Genomic DNA, 19,450 nt, shown 5'->3' with positions numbered 1-19,450 from the left:
GAATCTGCCCCGACCCGGTCCATCACCCCCGGGCCCGCCTGTCCGCCGGGGCCCAGACACAGCACCTCCCGCGCTGTCCCCCCGGCCCACCCGCCTCCCCTCCTCACCGCGCCATCACCATCCCTTTCCTCGCGAGCGACCGACCCAGCACGCAACCACCACCCGGCGCTATATATGGCGGGGGCGGGCAGGCGCGCAACCGAAGCGAAGCAACGCCCACACCTCCACCTCCACCACACGCCACGCTACCTGGCCCAGCTCCGCCTCCACCATCCGCCCGAGCAGGCTCACGCACTTCTCGTTTCCCGGCCGGCCGTCCATGGAGATCATCGACGCAGAGCTGCGGCTCGGCCCGCCCGGCAGCGGCGGCGGAGACGGGGGGTTCGGCGCGTCGTCGGCGGCGCAGAAGAAGCGGCCGTCGTCGACCGTGGCTGCGGCGGCCAGCGAGGCCTCCGGGACCGACGACCACGACGCCGCACCGGCTTCCAAGTAAGCTAGCGGCAAGGCTACGGCCGGCCTACGTGCATGGCATATGGACTGGTTGTGCGGGACAGGAGCTGATGGAGATTTTTGGTCTGTGCGCGCAGGGTTCAGGTTGTTGGGTGGCCGCCGGTGGGCGCGTACCGGAAGAGCACGTTCCAGTCGGCGGCGGCGAAGGAGAGCAAAGGCGCCGGCGAGGCGGGGAGCAAGAGGTCCGCCGGAGGAGGAGGGGGGCTGTACGTGAAGGTGAGCATGGACGGGGCGCCGTACCTTCGGAAGGTGGACCTGAGGACGTACGGCGGGTACCGGGAGCTGCGCGCGGCGCTGGACGCGCTCTTCGGCTGCTTCTCCTCCTGCTCCTCCCCGGACAACGCCCCCTTCGCCATGGCCTACGAGGACAAGGACGGCGACCTCATGCTCGCCGGCGACGTCCCCTGGGAGTAAGCACACCAACACGTACCCATCTTAATTAATTTGCATATACCAACTGACCAAAAATGAGTCTAACTAACGGGTGATTTCTTCGTTTGGTTTTGCAGCATGTTCATCTCGTCCTGCAAGAGGCTGAGGATAATGAAAAGCTCGGAAGCACGATGATGGCGACGAAAAGGACACGATCGTGCACACATACATAAATGAAGCGATCCGGAGACGATGGAAACTTGCCGTACGTGGCTCATGATCAGAGACGGACACACAGACGCATGCATGATCGGGCCGGCCATGGGTGAACGGCGACGGAGGCCGTGACCCGTGAGCTAGCCGGTTCACGCACGCGCGCTCTGTGAAGTGTACTGATCTGCATCCACCCGCTCGGTACGAACGCGAGGCTGGGTCCAGGGACTCACAGGCGCGCGAGCTCCGGCGGCCAGTCCGGCCGGATCGGCGCGCAGGTAGCATGCAGTAGCGGTAGCAGACTAGCAGTACTGTTTTGTCGGAGTAGTAGGTAGTAGAGTACATGCACGTACTGATGTTGTACAGCCAGAGGTTCAGGCAGCCATGTAAGAAAGGACCGGGACTTGGGTGTCCGTGTAGTAGATAAGTTCTCTGCTTAGTTTTACAAGTTTCCCTTTTGTATTATCATCGCCGAGGAACTGGGACACGGATCATCAAAGAGAGAGAGAGAGAGATGCAATTTTATGTGTGTCTGATGATGATGATGATGTACTACAAGTCATGTCGAACTGGTGGTGGTGGTGGTGGCGCATGAAGTGTCCATCCCATCCAATCCCATCCCAGGATACGTCGGATCAAGAAGCGATGTTTCATCATTCCTTGGCCCTGTGGCGCCAGCGCCATTGCCATTCCCCCACGCTTTTCCCTTCCCCTTCCATACCACCACTACGCTATTTCCCCGTTCTCTTTTCCTGTGGAGAACAGTACGTACACATCGAGCCAGATCCAGCTCAACGAAACCAAAACCTAAACATCGATGCCCGAGCCCCAGCCCCAGCAACAGTATCGGATGTTCGGATTTCAGCGATTTCTGCCCAAAAAAACAACAACTCAAAATTTCTTTTCTTCGGCAAAAAATGGGAACACGCACAAATCCCGAGGTCTCTGCTCCGTGCAGCGGCGCGGACGTAGAGGAATCGCTGCATACGAATGTAGAGGAGTCACTGCAGCGTACGTCACGCGCAGCATAACCGGGACCTCCCGCCCCCCAGACCTCCAGGGCCATATGGCTGCACAAGCAACCAAATCCTCGGCGAAACGCACGCAGGATAAGGGCATGTCCAACCCACCACCACAGATCTTTTTAACGCGCGAGAGTAAACGAATAAATGTCCGTTTTTTATCTGTTTTTGATTCATTCTCGTTTCAAGTTTGGATCGTGTTTGCCGCGTAATGAATAGCACGCGGACGGATGGAACGCATGCCTTTATCCCTCCGTGACCCATCAATCGGAGACATACCCCTCCCACTTTCCCTTCAATTCGTCCAAACCCTCCCGCGTGCTCCCTTCCCTCCCTCATTCATGGACGACGACCCGACGAACCTCGGCGATGCGGCCGCGGCCACGCGCCCTCGCGACGAAGAAGAAGGGTACAAGGGTCCCTGGAAGCCTCAGTTCGAGTGCACGCCGACGAAGATCGCCAAGCTCGATGCCGACGCGGCGAAAAGGAGGGCTCGGCGGGCAAAGACGACGGAGATGAAGGCGTCTACGAACTACACCGCCGAGGTCGGCGCGCGGCGTCAAGCAAAGCATCTTGCCGATGACGGGAAGATGGAATCCCTCGTATCCAAGACGCACGCCTTCCTCATACTAGGGCTGGCACGACCACCACCGGTCATCCTCTCGGTCGCTGCCATGGTAGTGACGAGCACGGGATCGTTGGCCGGTCGTCCTCCTCGGTACAGGTCGTTGTGCCCGTCTAGCACACCCGGTCCGCCGCCTTACGGCCATGGGCAGACACGTTCTCCACGTCGTCGAAGGGCAGCATGGTTGCTCCGGCCACGCCCACGGGTGTCATCGACCTCAACGTAACACCGAGGTATAGTGGCGCTAGACACACGTCTGACGGGACGCAAAGGAAGCAACCCCGATCGTTTTCGACGGCAAGTTTCGCCAACGCCCACAAGTTGTTCAATGGAATGGCACAGCTGACGGCCCTGATTGCTCGTCATTCATGAAGAGCGTCGGCTTTGAGGGTCGTGGCGAGGGCACCACGACCAAGGCCAGGCTTTCGATCCCGACAAGACCCAGAGCCAGGACGGTCACGATCACTATGAGGACACTGATTTCGACAACCATGATGAAGAGGAGGACGACCATGGCAACTCATGGCATGTAGATGATGACTTGTATTGTGAAGATGAGGAGGACGAGGTCGACATTTTGCAAGAGCCCTTGGTGTTTATCAATGAGCTCACCCAAACGTTCGAGGCACACAAGAGAAGGCAAAGCATTCACACGGGATCATACACCCAAGATGAGGATAAATTGATTTGTGAGAGTTGGATTAAGATAGAGGAAGATCCAATAAAAGGTGCCGAGCAAAAATGTTCCATCTTTTGAACAAGGGTTCACAAAACCTTCCATGAGCAAAGAAAGTTTTCTCCCTACCAATTTGCAAGTACTCGTATCATCAACTCAGTACAAACAAGATGGTGGTTTATTCAACAAGAGTGCAACAAGCATTACGCCGCACTTGAGAGTTGGATGGAAGATTGACATCGAGGAGGCCGCTCAACTCAAGAAGCTCGAGATCAAGACAACCATGACGGACACCAAAGCTAAAAAGGTGGCACTCACGTTCATGAGCATGGACAAGAACAACGTGTTGCCGGGAAGGAAGGCTTGGTTTGTGAATCGACAGAAGGAGATGATCACCCTCGACAGTCTGAACTAGTTGAGACCTTGGGTCGTGGCCGACGTCCGTTCATTTTGAAGGCGAAGGCTTGGTTTGTGAATCGACAGAAGGAGATGATCACCCTCGACAGTCTGAACTAGTTGAGACCTTGGGTCGTGGCCGACGTCCGTTCATTTTGAAGGCTGGTCGGTGCGTCGGCCGCTGGCTTTGTTGTCGGCACGGACAAAACGGAAGCTGCCGATACAGACAAATACTCGTAAGGTTGAACATTGTACTCGTCCTACCACACATGCCCGGTAAAAAACAATGGCGATTGATTGCGAGAGGGTAAGGTTGAACATTCTTCTTACAGGCGATGGCTAGCTACGGACAAGGGGCACTAGACCCACATGAACCAGAACCAAGCATGCATGATGATGATACAGATGCGGGATCAGACAGTGGGGAGACAACAGGGCAGCTGGTACCACGCGTTACCAGGTCATGGGATCCCACACACCCCAGCAGCAGTGGGCAGGCAGACAGGCCCACAACTCCACAGACCACAGCCTAGCAAACCATACTCGGCAAGGAGACGGTGAGAGCGTCCATTGGTTCATCATGTAAAAAGGGTGAAGACAATTACCCAGAGATGAGAACGAACAATGTCGGGTGTTTACGACGGTAAGTGTTCTGTTTTCTGTAAAAACAACTGGAGGAGAGTGGTTCATTTTACATCGAGGGCGAGGCGTGCAAAATCATCAACTGCTTGCTCGGGCGCACTTGCTGTTGTTTTTCCTCCTTTCTTTCGGAATCGACATGACCTGGAGTCACACTGCTGGATGACGGGAGGAAATCTTCGATTCTGAGCTTCAAGCAGATCGGAATATTCACTTCATGCCTGTTGAGATGGACAAGCAGCAAGCATCATGAGACTTTTGTATAATATTGAGTACAGGGCTACAGGGTGACATGGTATCGGTGATGTTGTACGCAGGCAGACAAATGGTACAAAGGTAACCAACTAAGATATTATTCCCAATGATATAGCTTCCCCCACTTGTGTAAAAAGTCCAAGCATAACCAACTTACAGTTATACACATACATACACACACACCCAGATACCATGTGGAAAGATTTCTCTTCATGTTTGTCAGATTTTTTTATCATGACTGTTCTTATGAATATCAGCTTACAATAAAAAACCATGCAACATCTGAGTCTGACTAAAAAAAACAGCCCGCCAACTTGTGTAAAATAGTCAAGCATAACCAACTTACAGTTATACACATACAGAAATACAAACACACACCATGTGGAAAGATTTCTCTTCATGTTCCTTGGACCCTATTATGAGTGTTCTTACGGACATCTACTTACCATAAATAACCATGCAACATCTGAGTCTCGCTAGAAAACCGTCCACCGACTTGTGTGAAGTAGTCAAGCATAACCAACTTACAGTTATACATGTACATGCACCACACCCACACGCCATGTGGAAAGATTTCTCTTCTTGTTTGACATATTTTATTATTCTAACTGTTCTTATGGATATCTACTTACGATAAATAACCACACAGCAACTGCATCTGGCTAGAAAACCGTCCACGGACTTGTGTAAAATAATCAAGCATAACCAACTTCCAGTTATACATGTACACGCTCCACACCCACACACACCATGTGTTATGACCGGTACAACGTATCAACGGAGGAGGCCCAATGGGCAGGGTTAATTACGGGCTTAGCCCAAGTTATCTTACCAATCTTAGAAGTCCAAGTTATATTAGAGTCCAAATTATCTAGGGTTTAGTGGAGGCTGTCCTCCTTTATAAACACATGTACCCCTTCGATATTAATCAGACAATAAACAGTATATTCTGTTGTCGTCTCCCTCGGAGACGAGAGCCCCAAACCCTAGCCGCCTCTCTCTCTCTCTCACGCCGCGACGGCGCCCAACTGCCGGCGCCGGCGTCCCCAACCTCGCAGCCCGCACTTTCACCCCTACAACCTACGTCCGAGACCTGGTAGAACCCTAGCCTCTACCAATTTGGTATCAGGTAGCTTGGGTTCGATGAGTTTGTCGGACCTTCCCACCACCACCGCCGCCGCCACCACCGCCTTCCCCGCCACCTCACAGCAGCCGCCGCCGCCACCACCGCCTTCCCCGCCACCTCACAGCAGCCGTCGCCGCCGCACCACTCACCGCCGCCGGCCACCTCAGGTCCGGCCGCCTCCGGTCCCGCGGCCCTGGCGGCCGAACCCGCCCCCGTCCTCTCCCCGGCGGAGATGTCCTCGACGATCCGCGACCTCAACCTGACGGTCTCAAACCTCCGGACTCTCCTCCAGGCTCCGTACGCAAACCCGCCACCACCGCCTCCGCCGGCGGCGCCCTTCGCGCCACCGCCCCCGGGGACTGTCGTGCCACAGGGCCTGCCGATCACCCAGGTCCGGTGGCCGCCGTCGCCGTCCCCGCTACCGACGTGGATGGACACGCCGACCTACACGACGGCGCCACTACAGCCGACGGTGTTGCAGCCACCCGCCCCCACCTTCGGGGGTTCGGCGGGTACACTGATCCGTACGCCGGGAGCTCCGTGGTGCCGCAACACTCTCCTTCCGCCGCGCTGGGCCGTCACGAGGGCACCTACACGGCCTCGCAACACGTGCAGCAGCCACCCCGCTTCACCAAGCTGGAGTTCGCCACCTACGACGGCACCGTCGACCCCCTGAACTGGCTCAATCAGTGCGACCAGTTTTTCAGGGGGCAGCGGACCATGGCGTCCGACCGCACGTGGATCGCCTCCTACCACCTCCGTGGCGCCGCCCAGACTTGGTACTACGCCCTCGAGCAGGACGAGGGCGGGATGCCTTCATGGGAGCGCTTTCGCGACGTGTGTCTCCTCCGGTTCGCCCCCCCCCCCCCCCATACGTGGGAGCCGCTTGGCCGAGCTCGGTCGCCTTCCCTTCACCACCTCGGTGCAGGACTTCGCCGACCGCTTCCAGACGTTCGCCTGCCATGCGCCTGACGTCACGGCTCGCCAACGCGCTGAGCTCTTCGTCGGCGGCCTTCCCGACCACATCCGCATCGACGTCGAGATGCGCGACCCCCAGGACCTGCAGACGGCCATGTATTACGCACGCGCGTACGAGCAGCGCGCCAACGCCCTGCACCAGGCGTTCCCGGGCCGCGGCACGCGTTCCCCGACCCGCCCCGCCCCGGCGGCCGCCACCCTGACACGCCCCGCCCTGCCGGCCGCTACGGCGGCTGCCCCCGCGCCGACACGCACCTTCCGGCGCTTGACGCCGGCCGAGCAGCTCGAGCGGCGCCGCAAGGGCCTGTGCTTCAACTGCGACGAGCCATATGCGCCGGGTCATACGTGCGCCCGCCTGTTCTACTTGGAGACCATCGACGACGCGGAGGTGGAGGCCCTCACCGCGGAGCTCGACGCCACCACACTCTCCGAGGCCGGCGTCACGACCTACGGGCCGGTCGACGCGACCGCCTTCGTCGTCTCCCTTCATGCCATGGCTGGCATCAAGACGGCAAAGACGATGCTGCTTCCGGTGACGATCAACGGGGAGCGTCTAACCGCGCTCGTGGACACGGGTTCGACGCACAACTTCCTGTCCGGGGACGCCATGCGCCGCCTCGCACTCCAACCGGCGGGCTCGGAGAAGTTCAGCGTCACCGTCGCCAACGGGGACCGCCTTGCTTGCCAGGGGGTGGCGCGGCAGGTTCCCGTCCTCATCGGCGACGAGCCGTTCTCCATCGACTGCGTCGGCATCGACCTGGACTGCTACGACTTCATCCTCGGCATCGACTTCCTGTCCACTCTCGGTCCCATCCTTTGGGACCTCGATGTGCTGTCCCTCATCTTCTGGCGCGAGGGCGGCCGTCGCGTTCAGTGGACAGGCATCGGCGGCTCCGGCGCCGTGACTCCACAGCTCCAGTTGATGGCGTCCAGTGCGGACGAGGCGCATCCCCTCCTGGCCGACCTCCTGCAGCAGCACAGCGACATCTTCGACGAGCCACAGGGCCTCCCTCCCGTGCGGCCCTGTGACCACCGCATCCACCTGCTGCCGGACACGGCACCTGTAGCCGTGCGTCCGTACCGGTACCCTCAGCTGCAGAAAGACGAGCTCGAGCGTCAGGTGGCGGTCATGCTCGCGCAGGGCATCATCCGGATTTCGACATCGCCGTTCTCCGCCCCGGTGCTCCTTGTGCGCAAGTCCGACAGCACATGGCGCTTCTGCATCGACTACCGCGCCCTCAACGCCCTGACGTCCAAGGACAAGTTCCCCATCCCCTCGTGGATGAGCTCTTGGACGAGCTACACGGAGCGCGCTTCTTCACCAAGCTCGACCTTCGCTCGGGCTACCATCAGGTGCGCATGCACCCTGACGACATCGAGAAGACGGCGTTCCGCACTCACCATGGCCACTTCAAGTTCCTGGTGATGCCGTTCGGCCTCTCCAACGCGTCGGCGACCTTCCAGGCCCTGATGAACGACGTGCTCAGCCCATACTTGCGCCGCTTTGTGCTTGTTTTCTTTGATGACATTCTCATCTACAGTGCATCTTGGGCGGAGCATCTACAACATGTGGCCATCATCTTCAACGAGCTTCGAGCGCATCGTCTTCACCTCAAGCGCTCGAAGTGCTCGTTCGGCACGACCTCCGTCGCGTACCTGGGGCACATCATCTCGGCGGACGGGGTAGCGATGGACGCGGACAAGGTCGCCGCCGTCACCGCGTGGCCGATCCCGCGGTCACCGCAGGCGCTCCGCGGCTTCTTGGGCCTCGTCGGCTACTACCGGAAGTACATCCGGGACTTCGGCCTCATCGCCGCGCCACTGACGCGTCTCCTTCGACGCAACGCCTTCTCCTGGGACGAGGAGGCGACTACGGCATTCGAGGCTCTCCAGCGGGCGCTCACGACGGGACCCATCCTCCAGATGCCGGACTTTGATATGCCGTTCATCGTGGACTGCGACGCCTCTGGCATCGGCTTCTTCAGCCGCCCCTTCACCGCTCGCCATCACAAGCTCGCGGCCTACGAGCGCGAGCTTATTGGGCTGGTTCAGGCGGTGCGCCACTGGCGGCCTTATCTTTGGGGTCGATCATTCCGTGTGCGCACGGACCACTACAGCCTCAAGTTCTTGCTGGACCAACGCCTCTCCACAGTTCCGCAACACCAGTGGATCAGCAAGCTCTTTGGCTTCGACTTCACCGTTGAGTACCGCCCCGGCCGTCTCAACACGGTCGCCGACGCCTTGTCCCGCCGCGACACTGAGGATGTCGCGGACGACGTCACCATGGCTGGCACTATCATGTGCATTCGCTCCGGGCCATCTTTCGCCTTCATCAACGACATTCGCCGGGCAACTTCGACGGACGTGGACGTCCAGGGCCTGCGCCAGCGCCTTGACGCCGGCGAGCTGGACGCGCCCTGTCGCTTGGACGAGGGGCTACTCCTACATGGCCGCCGCATCTTCGTGCCCGACCATGGCGACCTGCGCCACCAGGTCCTGACCTTGGCGCACTCTGCAGGACACGAGGGCGTGCAGAAGACTCTCCATCGTCTCCGTGCTGATTTTTACATCCCCGGTGATGGCGCGATGGTCCGCGACTGGGTGCGGTCGTGCGTGACGTGCCAGCGGAACAAGACGGAGACACTACGACCCGCGGGTCTACTGCAGCCGCTAGACGTACCCTCCCAGGTGTGGGCGGATATTTCCATGGACTTCATCGAGGGCCTTCCCAAGGTGGGCGGCAAGTCCGTCATCCTCACGATGGTTGACCGCTTCTCCAAGTATGCGCACTTCATCGCCCTGGGTCATCCATATACAGCCGCCTCCGTGGCGCGGGCCTTCTTCGACGGCATCGTCCGCCTCCACGGTTTTCCGTCGTCCATCGTCAGCGATCGTGATCCCGTGTTCACGGGACATGTCTGGCGGGATCTCTTTCGACTGGCGGGCGTGAAGCTCCGCATGAGCACGGCGTTCCACCCTCAAACAGACGGCCAATCCGAGGTGGTCAACAAGGTGATCGCCATGTACCTGCGCTGTGTTACTGGTGATCGTCCACGAGCTTGGGTGGACTGGTTGGCGTGGGCGAAGTACTGCTACAACACCTCCTATCACTCCGCCCTGCGCACCATGCCTTTCGAGGTGGTCTACGAGCGCCCACCTCCGGCGATGCTCCCTTACGAGCCTGTGACGGCTCGGTCCGAGACGGCGGGCGACTTACTCCGCACCCGCGACGACATTCTGGCTGAGGCACGCCAGCGTCTTCTCCAAGCACAGCAGCTGGCTCGGAAGTACTACGATGCTCATCATCGCGAGGCGGAGTTCGCGGTGGGCGATTGGGTGTGGCTGCGCCTCCTCCACAGGACCACGCAGCCTCTGGACCCGCGCTCCAAGCGCAAATTGGGACCTCGCTACGCCGGTCCCTTTCGTGTGCTGGAGCGTGTCGGCACACTCGCATACCGCTTGGAGCTGCCAGCTGGTTCTCGCCTCCATGACGTCTTCCATGTCGGCTTACTGAAGGCCTACCGCGGGGACCCTCCTGCATCGAGACCGGCCCTTCCTCCTACTTCGGATGGCTGCCTCCTTCCAGCTTTCGCACAGGTGGCGAAGGTGCTACAGGCGCAGCAGCGTCGCGGCGTCTGGCATGTCTTGGTACAATGGACCGGCCTGCCAGAGGAGGAAGCGACTTGGGAGAAGCTCGACGATTTCCGCCAGCAGTTTCCAGATGTTCAGCTCGAGGACGAGCTGTTTGAGAAGGCGGGGAGAGATGTTATGACCGGTACAACGTACCAACGGAGGAGGCCCAATGGGCAGGGTTAATTACGGGCTTAGCCCAAGTTATCTTACCTATCTTAGAAGTCCAAGTTATATTAGAGTCCAAGTTATCTAGGGTTTAGTGGAGGCCGTCCTCCTTTATAAACACATGTACCCCTTCGATATTAATCAGACAATAAACAGTATATTCTGTTGTCGTCTCCCTCAGGAGACGAGAGCCCCAAACCCTAGCCGCCTCTCTCTCTCTCACGCCGCGACGGCGCCCAACTGCCGGCGCCGGCGTCCCCAACCTCGCAGCCCGCACTTCCACCCCTACAACCTACGTCCGAGACCTGGTAGAACCCTAGCCTCTACCACCATGTGGGAAGATTTCTCTTCATGCTTGTCAGATTTTATTATTCCGACTGTTCTTATGGATATCTACTTATGATAAATAACCACATAACAACTGCATCTGGCTAGAAAACCGTCCACCAACTTGTGTAAAATAGTCAAGCATAACCAACTTACAGTTATACATGTACATGCACCACACCCACACACCATGTGGAAAGATTTATCTTCATGCTTGTCAGATTTTATTATTCTGACTGTTCTTATGGATATCTACTTACGATAAATAACCACACAACAACTGCGTCTGACTAGAAAACCGTTACTTCCAAACCATCAGAGCAATTTTCAGTCATATATTGATATCATGAAAAAATGTACAAAGGATAAAGCATGTATGCAAAGGTGTACCTGCTTCTTTTTCTTTGGCCTCCTTTTGCGGCGTGGTTTATGAGCATCAGAATTTGAACTCAGAGTGCTGTTTTGATCTCCAGAAAGATTTGATGCCCTCCTATTTTTGAATGAGTTGCCGCTTGTGCTAGTTGAAGCATTGCTAGAGCTGGACACCGCACGTTTATCCGCAGATCTCGCTCTATTAGGTGGTAATGAGCGAGGTGGTGGCATAAGCACTCGAGCATCTCTCTGCCGCTGCATTGCACAGTAGTGGGCTTAAATATAAGGAAGTAAAATTGTGACAGCTGATTGGTAAGACTGGAGACACACTGCAGAAAACAACCTGGTTCTTTTCATCACTCGACATACCAGACGCTACCCTGCCTGAAGCACCAGGTTCTCTGCAAAAAAAAAAAAAAAAAAAGCATTAGAATATCTTCCCCTGCTATGCAACATTTATGCTGTGATGAAGTCACTGAATATAAGAGGTTAAAGCAAAACAGATAACAAGGTTACGATCCAGGCTAAGAAAGTCCGCGGGGAATAATTTATTAGAAAATACGATGTTTTCTCACCACGAAATGAAATGATTCAAACCACATGAGCATCAACCAACTACTGAAATGATTATATACCCTGTTTTTCAGGAACCAACCTTGTCCATTGACTTCAAAACTAAGCTGACAATGACATTTGCCATGGGAAAATCCTTCGAAGACACAAAACAATGCTACGTTGCAGACCCATATAGGATATGTTGCAGGAGTAAAGCAACATTGCATGGATTCACTTACATATAATGATTATTCACAGATAGTTTTTGTATAGCCCAATTTCATTAACACACTGTACATGATAATCTAAGCCAAACTAAACATTAATTGATCACCCCGTGTAATGCTCTCAGAGTAACAAATTTATCGCATGATGTACCACTGGGAACCTAATAGCAAATACAATGCCCAAGAGTTGTGAATCATACTTTGTACTTTTATCTGTAAGCTCATCATCTGCCTCTTCATCACTTGAACTTCCAGACATAAAGAAGTCATCTTCACTCACATCCAAGGTGTCATCGTCACTGGCTGTCTCTGTTGGGTGATGCAAAACAAAATTTAGTGACAGTAGATATCTAGCCAACAGGTGGCACATATTTCAATGTAAAGATGAAGGCTGAAGATGCAATCATAATCTAGAAAATCAATAACTGAAAGCTAATCAAGAGGAACATGTACCTTCTAAGTCCTTTCCATTGGCTGCAGCAGCGATGAGATTCTCCTTGATCTGCTTACGCCATGCATTCCTTTTCTCCACAATATCTGGGGTATTGCCCCCGGTGAATAAAGGGAAATATTTTTCTTTCTTTGGGAAAAACTGCACGAGCAAAGATTAATAACCTTTAGCTGAAAATTAAAGCAGGTTCAATGGTTCTAGAACAAGTACCAGCCATGAATGAGACAGAGGATACCCGGCCTAAAGAAGTATACTAAATCTCATGCCAAAAAATGGTTCAGAAAGCAAGATAAAGAACGTCGGTGAGCTTACTCTAACATATTCGAGATCTTCTCGCAATGTTACCAGCTTGTTACTGGCCTCATCAGCATTTAAACGTTGTTGTTTATCAAGACGCCTTATCATCCTCTCAATCTTTCGCCTCTCTGTGAAGTTAGAATATCCACATCAAGAAAATGATAAGGTCATACAGGCAGACACAGTCACAAAAGACACTAGAAACGAATACAAACAAAGATAAGAGACCACTGACCAAAAAACTTTATCTTTCTATCCCTCAACTGTATTGTTCGTTGCATGGCCTCTTGAGTCTGTTTCTCTTGCTGTCTCTTCAGTTCTTCCAATTTCTTCTCTTGAGCCACCCTCATGTCATTAGGAAGATCCTGTAGATAAAATATGCAACATCTCAATACAGGGCTCGAATGTATGTAGGGGCTAAGACTAAGATGTGTTCTGCAAAATGGCACCAGATACATATGGAAGAGGCCCCAAGTCTGCCAGAACTTGTAATTTTGGAAAGGTTTGAGCATGGATTCTTTAATTTGGATTAGTGTGAATCAAAACATATGTATGTACATCAGACATTGCACATGCCAGGCCTGGAAACATGGACATGGCCAAAATCTATGTGTCAGGCCGGATACTCGGATATATTCAGATATGCACAAATATGTATCACATACGTATCAAAGGAATTTCTATTTTTGAAAAACAAACACCTGGGATACCTCTCCAGAATAAGTAAAAACCCTACACCACTCCATCCACATACAGAACACCCTGCTGCCCCCCATCCCCGCCTGAGAGACGCCGTACTGGCCCTACCTGATCACCACCACACCAGCAAGGAAGAAGAAGGCCGGCCTTCGGTGTTGCCTCCTAGCATCTGAGAACCGTCACTCCTTCCCCCATTCTGAGCGCCGCCACCCCTAATCCCTCCCCCTTGACCTAAGCGCCTCCATGCGAGGAAGGAGGCCGGCCCTCCAGTGCTCCCTCCACCCATCTGGAGTTGCACTGGAGAAAAAGTGCTAGAGACTGCTCCACCGAACAGATTTGACTGCCGCCTCCTTCTCCTTCATTTCCTCCCAGGCTCTGACCAGTGAGGCAACATTTTTCTTCGCCATGATCAGTTGAGACATTACCCTTTCTGTCCTTTGCTTGCTGAAGTTGGTCCTCCCATTGTCTAATGTTGTATATGCCTCACATTATTTTAGGATGTGTCGGCAAACATATATGCAACAGGCCTTTGTGGAATCACGTGGACATCTTAGAAGGAGGTGGAGGAATAGCGCGATTCAGAAGCAAATGTTGGACTCAGGACTACAAAGGAAGCTACAACAGAGTCAAGGTGCATTTGCTTGATATCGACTAAGGGGGTCAGATCATGCCCAAATTTGACATGCCCTACTTTTCGACAGCCTTCAAATTGAAGTTGCAGTGACTGAAGAGAACTAAGATCATATTTAAGGTGCATTTTCATGTTTCTATCACCTTATTAGTATTCCTATAAACTGTCCTATTTTCATATAACCATTAATTTCCAAATATTTTTAATATTTATTATATAAACAGAAACATATCACAGTATCTGCACTTCTGAAAGAAAGGTATCGGTATCAGTATCTGTATCCGTTCGCCATATCTGGGCAACCTAGTGCACAAGTAATGATTCCTTGAATAGATGTGAATTTCCACCATCACTGGTGAGTGGTGACCTTAATCCTACTTGTCTCTCAGATAATTAGGCCGACCTGCTGAGCTTGGATAAATAAAGAGCAATCACATGTTATTCCTGACATTTTTTCAGATGTATCTAGCTAAGGCTTCCTACATAGCATCAAGACATGCAGTTTTTCAAGCAACATTGCACACACCAGTACCAAAGCGAGCATCATCGATCCAGCTACAGGACTAACCCTCTTGAAACCGTTAGTGCGGGCACTAAACGCAGCCAACCGCGAGCCAAATGACAAATGAGGCACCAGCGGAACCATCAACGACTGCATTCCCAACAACGCTAGCAGGTGCAGTGGCAACCGATACTTTAACAGAGCGGACTTTGTAATCAACCGCTGCTCGACCCAGAACGAGCGTGAGCACTCCACGTCTAATCGTTTAGCCAGAGGCGGGCGAGGAGAGTAGGCTCCGGTACCTTGCGGAGGAGGCGCTCGGTGGAGCGGATCTGGTTCTTGAGCGTGACGGTCTTGAAGACGGCGGCGCGCTTCCGCTTCCGGTCAGCGGGTGCTGGCGCGGACGCCGAAGGCTTGGGGCGGCGTGCTGCCGGGGCGCGGCGGGGCTGGCCGCCATGCGCCATCGCCGGAACCCTAGGGCGGAGCAGGAGGAGGGGTCGTCGCTTGTGCGCGGCGTGCGGGGGTGACGTCTGAATGGCCGGGGTTCCTCGGTTGGGTTGGGCCGAGTTGGTCTTAACTCGAGCGTTTTGCTCCGGAGACATTTCCCGCCCATGTAGAATGCTCGGCCTGCCATGCGCAGATGCGTACGGACAGTTTTTACGAAAATTTACGGTAAGGATTAGATGAACTAAGATGATTGAAAGAAATACAAAAATGCTAGACCTACTAAATCTTACTTACTACGTTTACTAAACCTTTCAACTAATCTAAACATGTCCCCCCTGATTTTCAGGGGTGGGTGGGCCTCACCCTCATCTTAATCCAATCAATGATTGCCAAATCAGACTATCCCGTAAACGTACGTAAACATTTACGTAGATGTAGCATTGCTCGAAGAAATAAGGGCGAGGGGCCCACACCCCCTTAGAATCAGGGGGCGGTGGAGATCAGTTAAGGAAGGAGTCCGTAAACCCCCTGTACTACTCCGTACGTTTAGAATTTTCCCGTGTTACCAGTGACCGGACGGGCTGTCATTGTTTTTTTTTCCTTCAGAAATGGGTTTTCACCCGTTTTATATTATACTCCCTCCATGGCTTCATCCTAAAATTAGTATAAAGTTAAGTCATTTATTTTAGGACAGAGTAAGTACAAGAGAAAAGTCCGTGCGTTGCAAGAGGAGAAAAAGATACCACATGCCCAGTCATAAGTTCACGTTCTTTATTTAAACATCCCATCCCATCTATGTTGTCATTTGTTTCCCGTCCCATCCTCGCTATGATCTAGTGCCTACAGAACCACAACGTGTTTAAATATGGTCAATCATAAGTCTGTCTTTCTCTCGGCATAATATGAGAATATTTTTCTTTGCTTTATTTGCCACGGCATGCATGTGTGGCAATTGATGGTTTGTTTCATCTCCAATCATTTGTCGAGGTGTTCGTTTGCAATCAGGATCGACGCTCGTACGAAGAAAAAACAAATCACATGCTATTGATTAAGGTTTTACTTTAAATAGCATTTTAAAAATAGTTTATAGGTAAAATAACATCATATTTAAATTCTACACATTTTTCTAATCAATACGTAACATGTTAAAATTGAAGTTAGGGCATAAAACATATGGATATTTCAAAAAGCATGTTATGTAATTAAAAGTGAACTACGGGTTGATTATGAGAAATTCTAAGGGGTTTTTTGTAACAACAATTTTTGTTTTGTTTTGTCACTTAAAAATGAACTACGGGTCAATTACCCAAGATTGTATGGGGTTTTCTATAAAATAGAATATTTATTCGTTTTCTTCACTTAAAATGTATTGTTGGTTAATTCTTTAAAACGTAAGGAGGGTTTCAATAAAAATGTCGATGGTGAACGGAAAAAATCAATTCATACTTTATTACTCCATCTGTTTCTAAATATAAGTCATTCTAGAGAAGTTATTATGGATTACATGCAGATGTATATAGACATATTTTAAAGTGTAAATTTATTTATTTTTCTTCATATGTAGTCTTTAATAAAATCTCTATAAAAACTTATATTTAGAAACGGAGAAAGTAGTAAGTATAAATAAAGTAACCATCACCAATCGCATACCATCTACTCGGACGAATCAGCAAAACAAGCCTAAAAGAAAAGAAAATGAAAAAGGGAAATGAATGCCAACAACGGCAACACGATGAAACGCGGATTACCCACCATCGTTGCGCCCTCCGAAATTGTCCCACCACACTCCTAGACTCTCACACGCCACGTACCAGGCAACACGTCCAAGAAGGAAAGCAACGACGACGTTTGTTGCCTGGACATGCCTTAGGGTTTCCCCAACACGCGGAGGAGAGTGGTAAACGGGTACGTACTGTAGGAGAACGTAGTAAATTCAAAAAAATTCTATGTCATTCAAGGATCTGTCTATGGAGAGACCAGCAACGAGCAAGAGGGAAGAGCGTCTTCATACCTTTGGAGATCGATAAGCGGAAGCGTTACTATGAACGCGGTTGATGGAGTCGTACTCGCAGCGATTCACATCGCGGTGGATTCCGATCTATGTGCTGAATCACGGCACCTCCGCGTTCAACACACGTGCAACCCGGTGACGTCTCCAACACCTTGAACCAGCAAGGAGGAAAGAGAGGTTGAGGGTGAGAGCTCCGGCAACACGATGGCATGGTGGCGGTGGAGCTATGTGGGATTCCGACAGGGCTTCGCCAAGCACCGCGGAGGACGAGGAAGGAGAGGGGTAGGGCTGCGACGAGAAAGAGAGAGTTTGTGTCTCAAATCAGCCTCAATACCTCGGGTATATATAGGAGGAGAGGGAGGAGGGTGCGCCACCTCTAGGGTTCCCACCCTAGGGGTGGCGGCAGCCCCATCTGCGCAAGGAGGTGGCGGCCAGGGCAGGGAGAGGAGGGTGGCCCCCTCTGATGGGCCTAGGGCCCATCTGCGCTAGGGTTTGCCCCTTCCCTCTGTTGTTGCGCCTTGGGCCTAGGTGGGAGGCACACCAGCCCACTCTAGGCTGGTTCCCTTCCACCTTTTGGCCCATGCTAGCCTTTGGGGCTGGTGGCCCCTCCCGGTGGACCTCCGGAACCCTTCCGGTGGTCCCGGTACATTACCGGTGTCGCCCGAAACAATTTCGGTGACCAAATCCTCACTTCCTATATATAATTCTTTACCTACTGACCATTTCGGAACTCCTCGTGACGTCCGGGATCTCATCCAGGACTCCGAACAACCTTCGGTAACCACGTACACTAGTTCCCTATAACCCTGGCGTCATCGAACCTTAAGTGTGTAGACCCTACGGGTTCGGGAAGCATGCAGACATGACTGAGACACCTCTCCGGCCAATAACCAACAACGGGGTCTGGATATCCATGTTGGCTCCCACATGTTCCACGATGATCTCATCGGATGAACCACGATGTCAAGGATTTAATCAATCCCGTATGCAATTCCCTTTGTCTACCGGTATGATACTTGATCGAGATTCGATCGTCGGTATCCCTATACCTTGATCAATCTCGTTACCAGCAAGTCTCTTTACTCGTTCCGTAACACATCATCCCGTGGCTAACTCCTTAGTCACAATGAGCTTAGTATGATGATGGATTACTGAGTGGACCCAGAGATACCTCTCCGTCACATGGAGTGACAAATCTCGATCTCGATTCGTACAACTCAACATACACTTTCGGAGATACCCGTAGTGCACCTTTATAATCACTCAGTTACGTTGTGACGTTTGGTACACCCAAAGCACTACTACGGTATCCGGAAATGATACTATACATTAGAAAAGCTTTAGCAGACGAACAACATGCTTAGGATTGGGTCTTGTCCATCACATCATTCCCCAATGATGTGATCCCGTTATCAATGACATCCAATGTCCATGATCAAGAAAACATGATCATCTATTGATCAACGAACTAGCCAACTAGAGGCTTACTAGGGACACATTGTGATCTGTATATTCACACATGTATTGCGGTTTCTTGTTTAAAAAATTATAGCATGAATAATAGACAATTATCATGAACTAGGAAATATAATAATAACCAATTTATTATTGCCTCTCGGGCATATTTCCAACACGTACAACACCCTTCAGGAAGGAATGGCGCCACCCGTAGGTGTCACCACGTCGGTGCCAGACGAGTCAACATGGATTTCTCCCAAACCCTACACGCCACTACCGGCCGATCCGGAGCCTTCCACCCAGTTGGCCGCTCACTAGCATGCGCGCCACAATCTTGGCACCACCTTGTCATCTCACCGAGATCATCATTTGTGAGGCCTGAAGGATGGGAAGTGGGCGCACAAGGAATCAGGGGCGACAACATTGAGGCCGCGCGGGAGGGAACTACCTCCACCGTCATCGCATAGGGGTCACTACCTCTAGCACCATCGCGGTAGCCGGCCGGACGCGGCAACAAGGATACACCAGGCCCGTCGGGCCCACATCGGTCCCACAAAGCCTTTACCCCCACGTTGCACCAAGACGGCGACAACACCGCCATCACCCAGCATCCCTACATAGCACCTCCACCTCCAGGGGGCAACACCATCGACAGAAGAGCCGCTAGCCCGCCCAAGCCCAGATGGGCCCAGATATTAGCCGAGCGAGCACTGTCGGCCCGCGCATCCCCGCCACCAACGGTAGGGCTGTCGTGCTACAGATCCCCCACGCGAGCGGCAAGTCACCCCGCTGCTGCACCGGACCGCCGCCTCCTGAAAGCACCCCCAGAGTCGTGCCGCCCTGCGCTAGAACGCCTTTGAGAG

General features: G+C 52.9%; 2 protein-coding genes across 2 annotated transcripts; one reads left to right on the top strand and one right to left on the bottom strand.

Annotated features, from left to right (window-relative positions):
* Positions 1-206: 206 nt before the first annotated feature.
* Positions 207-1,560, top strand: LOC123398884 (auxin-responsive protein IAA14-like). Its single transcript, XM_045093329.1, has 3 exons — positions 207-489; positions 588-920; positions 1,020-1,560. Exons 1-3 carry the CDS (start codon positions 320-322, stop codon positions 1,075-1,077), a joined length of 561 nt encoding a protein of 186 aa, XP_044949264.1. The 5' UTR covers positions 207-319; the 3' UTR covers positions 1,078-1,560.
* Positions 1,561-4,374: 2,814 nt separating this feature from the next.
* On the bottom strand, positions 4,375-15,214 carry LOC123452726 (rRNA-processing protein efg1-like). The gene is made up of 8 exons (XM_045129437.1): positions 14,974-15,214; positions 13,075-13,204; positions 12,855-12,967; positions 12,545-12,683; positions 12,292-12,400; positions 11,653-11,710; positions 11,328-11,564; positions 4,375-4,674 (listed from the first exon to the last, which is right to left on the bottom strand). Exons 1-8 carry the CDS (start codon positions 15,133-15,135, stop codon positions 4,669-4,671), a joined length of 954 nt encoding a protein of 317 aa, XP_044985372.1. The 5' UTR covers positions 15,136-15,214; the 3' UTR covers positions 4,375-4,668.
* Between the last annotated feature and the right edge of the window lie 4,236 nt (positions 15,215-19,450).

The sequence above is a fragment of the Hordeum vulgare genome, chromosome 5H (genome assembly GCF_904849725.1).
Source record: "Hordeum vulgare subsp. vulgare chromosome 5H, MorexV3_pseudomolecules_assembly, whole genome shotgun sequence".
Taxonomy (NCBI): domain Eukaryota; kingdom Viridiplantae; phylum Streptophyta; class Magnoliopsida; order Poales; family Poaceae; genus Hordeum; species Hordeum vulgare.
Note: the sequence above shows the minus strand (reverse complement) of the source record. Positions and strands in the feature narration are given on the sequence as shown.

Coding starts and splice junctions, on each gene's coding strand:
- LOC123452726 (XM_045129437.1), bottom strand. CDS start 15,135: ATGGCGCATGGCGGCCAGCCCCGCCGCGCCCCGGCAGCACGCCGCCCC. Junction 12,968..13,074: donor TAGAAAGATAAAGTTTTTTG/GTCAGTGGTCTC, acceptor CTAACTTCACAG/AGAGGCGAAAGATTGAGAGG. Junction 11,711..12,291: donor CTTACAGATAAAAGTACAAA/GTATGATTCACA, acceptor TTTTTTTTGCAG/AGAACCTGGTGCTTCAGGCA.
- LOC123398884 (XM_045093329.1), top strand. CDS start 320: ATGGAGATCATCGACGCAGAGCTGCGGCTCGGCCCGCCCGGCAGCGGC. Junction 490..587: donor GACGCCGCACCGGCTTCCAA/GTAAGCTAGCGG, acceptor CTGTGCGCGCAG/GGTTCAGGTTGTTGGGTGGC. Junction 921..1,019: donor GCCGGCGACGTCCCCTGGGA/GTAAGCACACCA, acceptor TTGGTTTTGCAG/CATGTTCATCTCGTCCTGCA.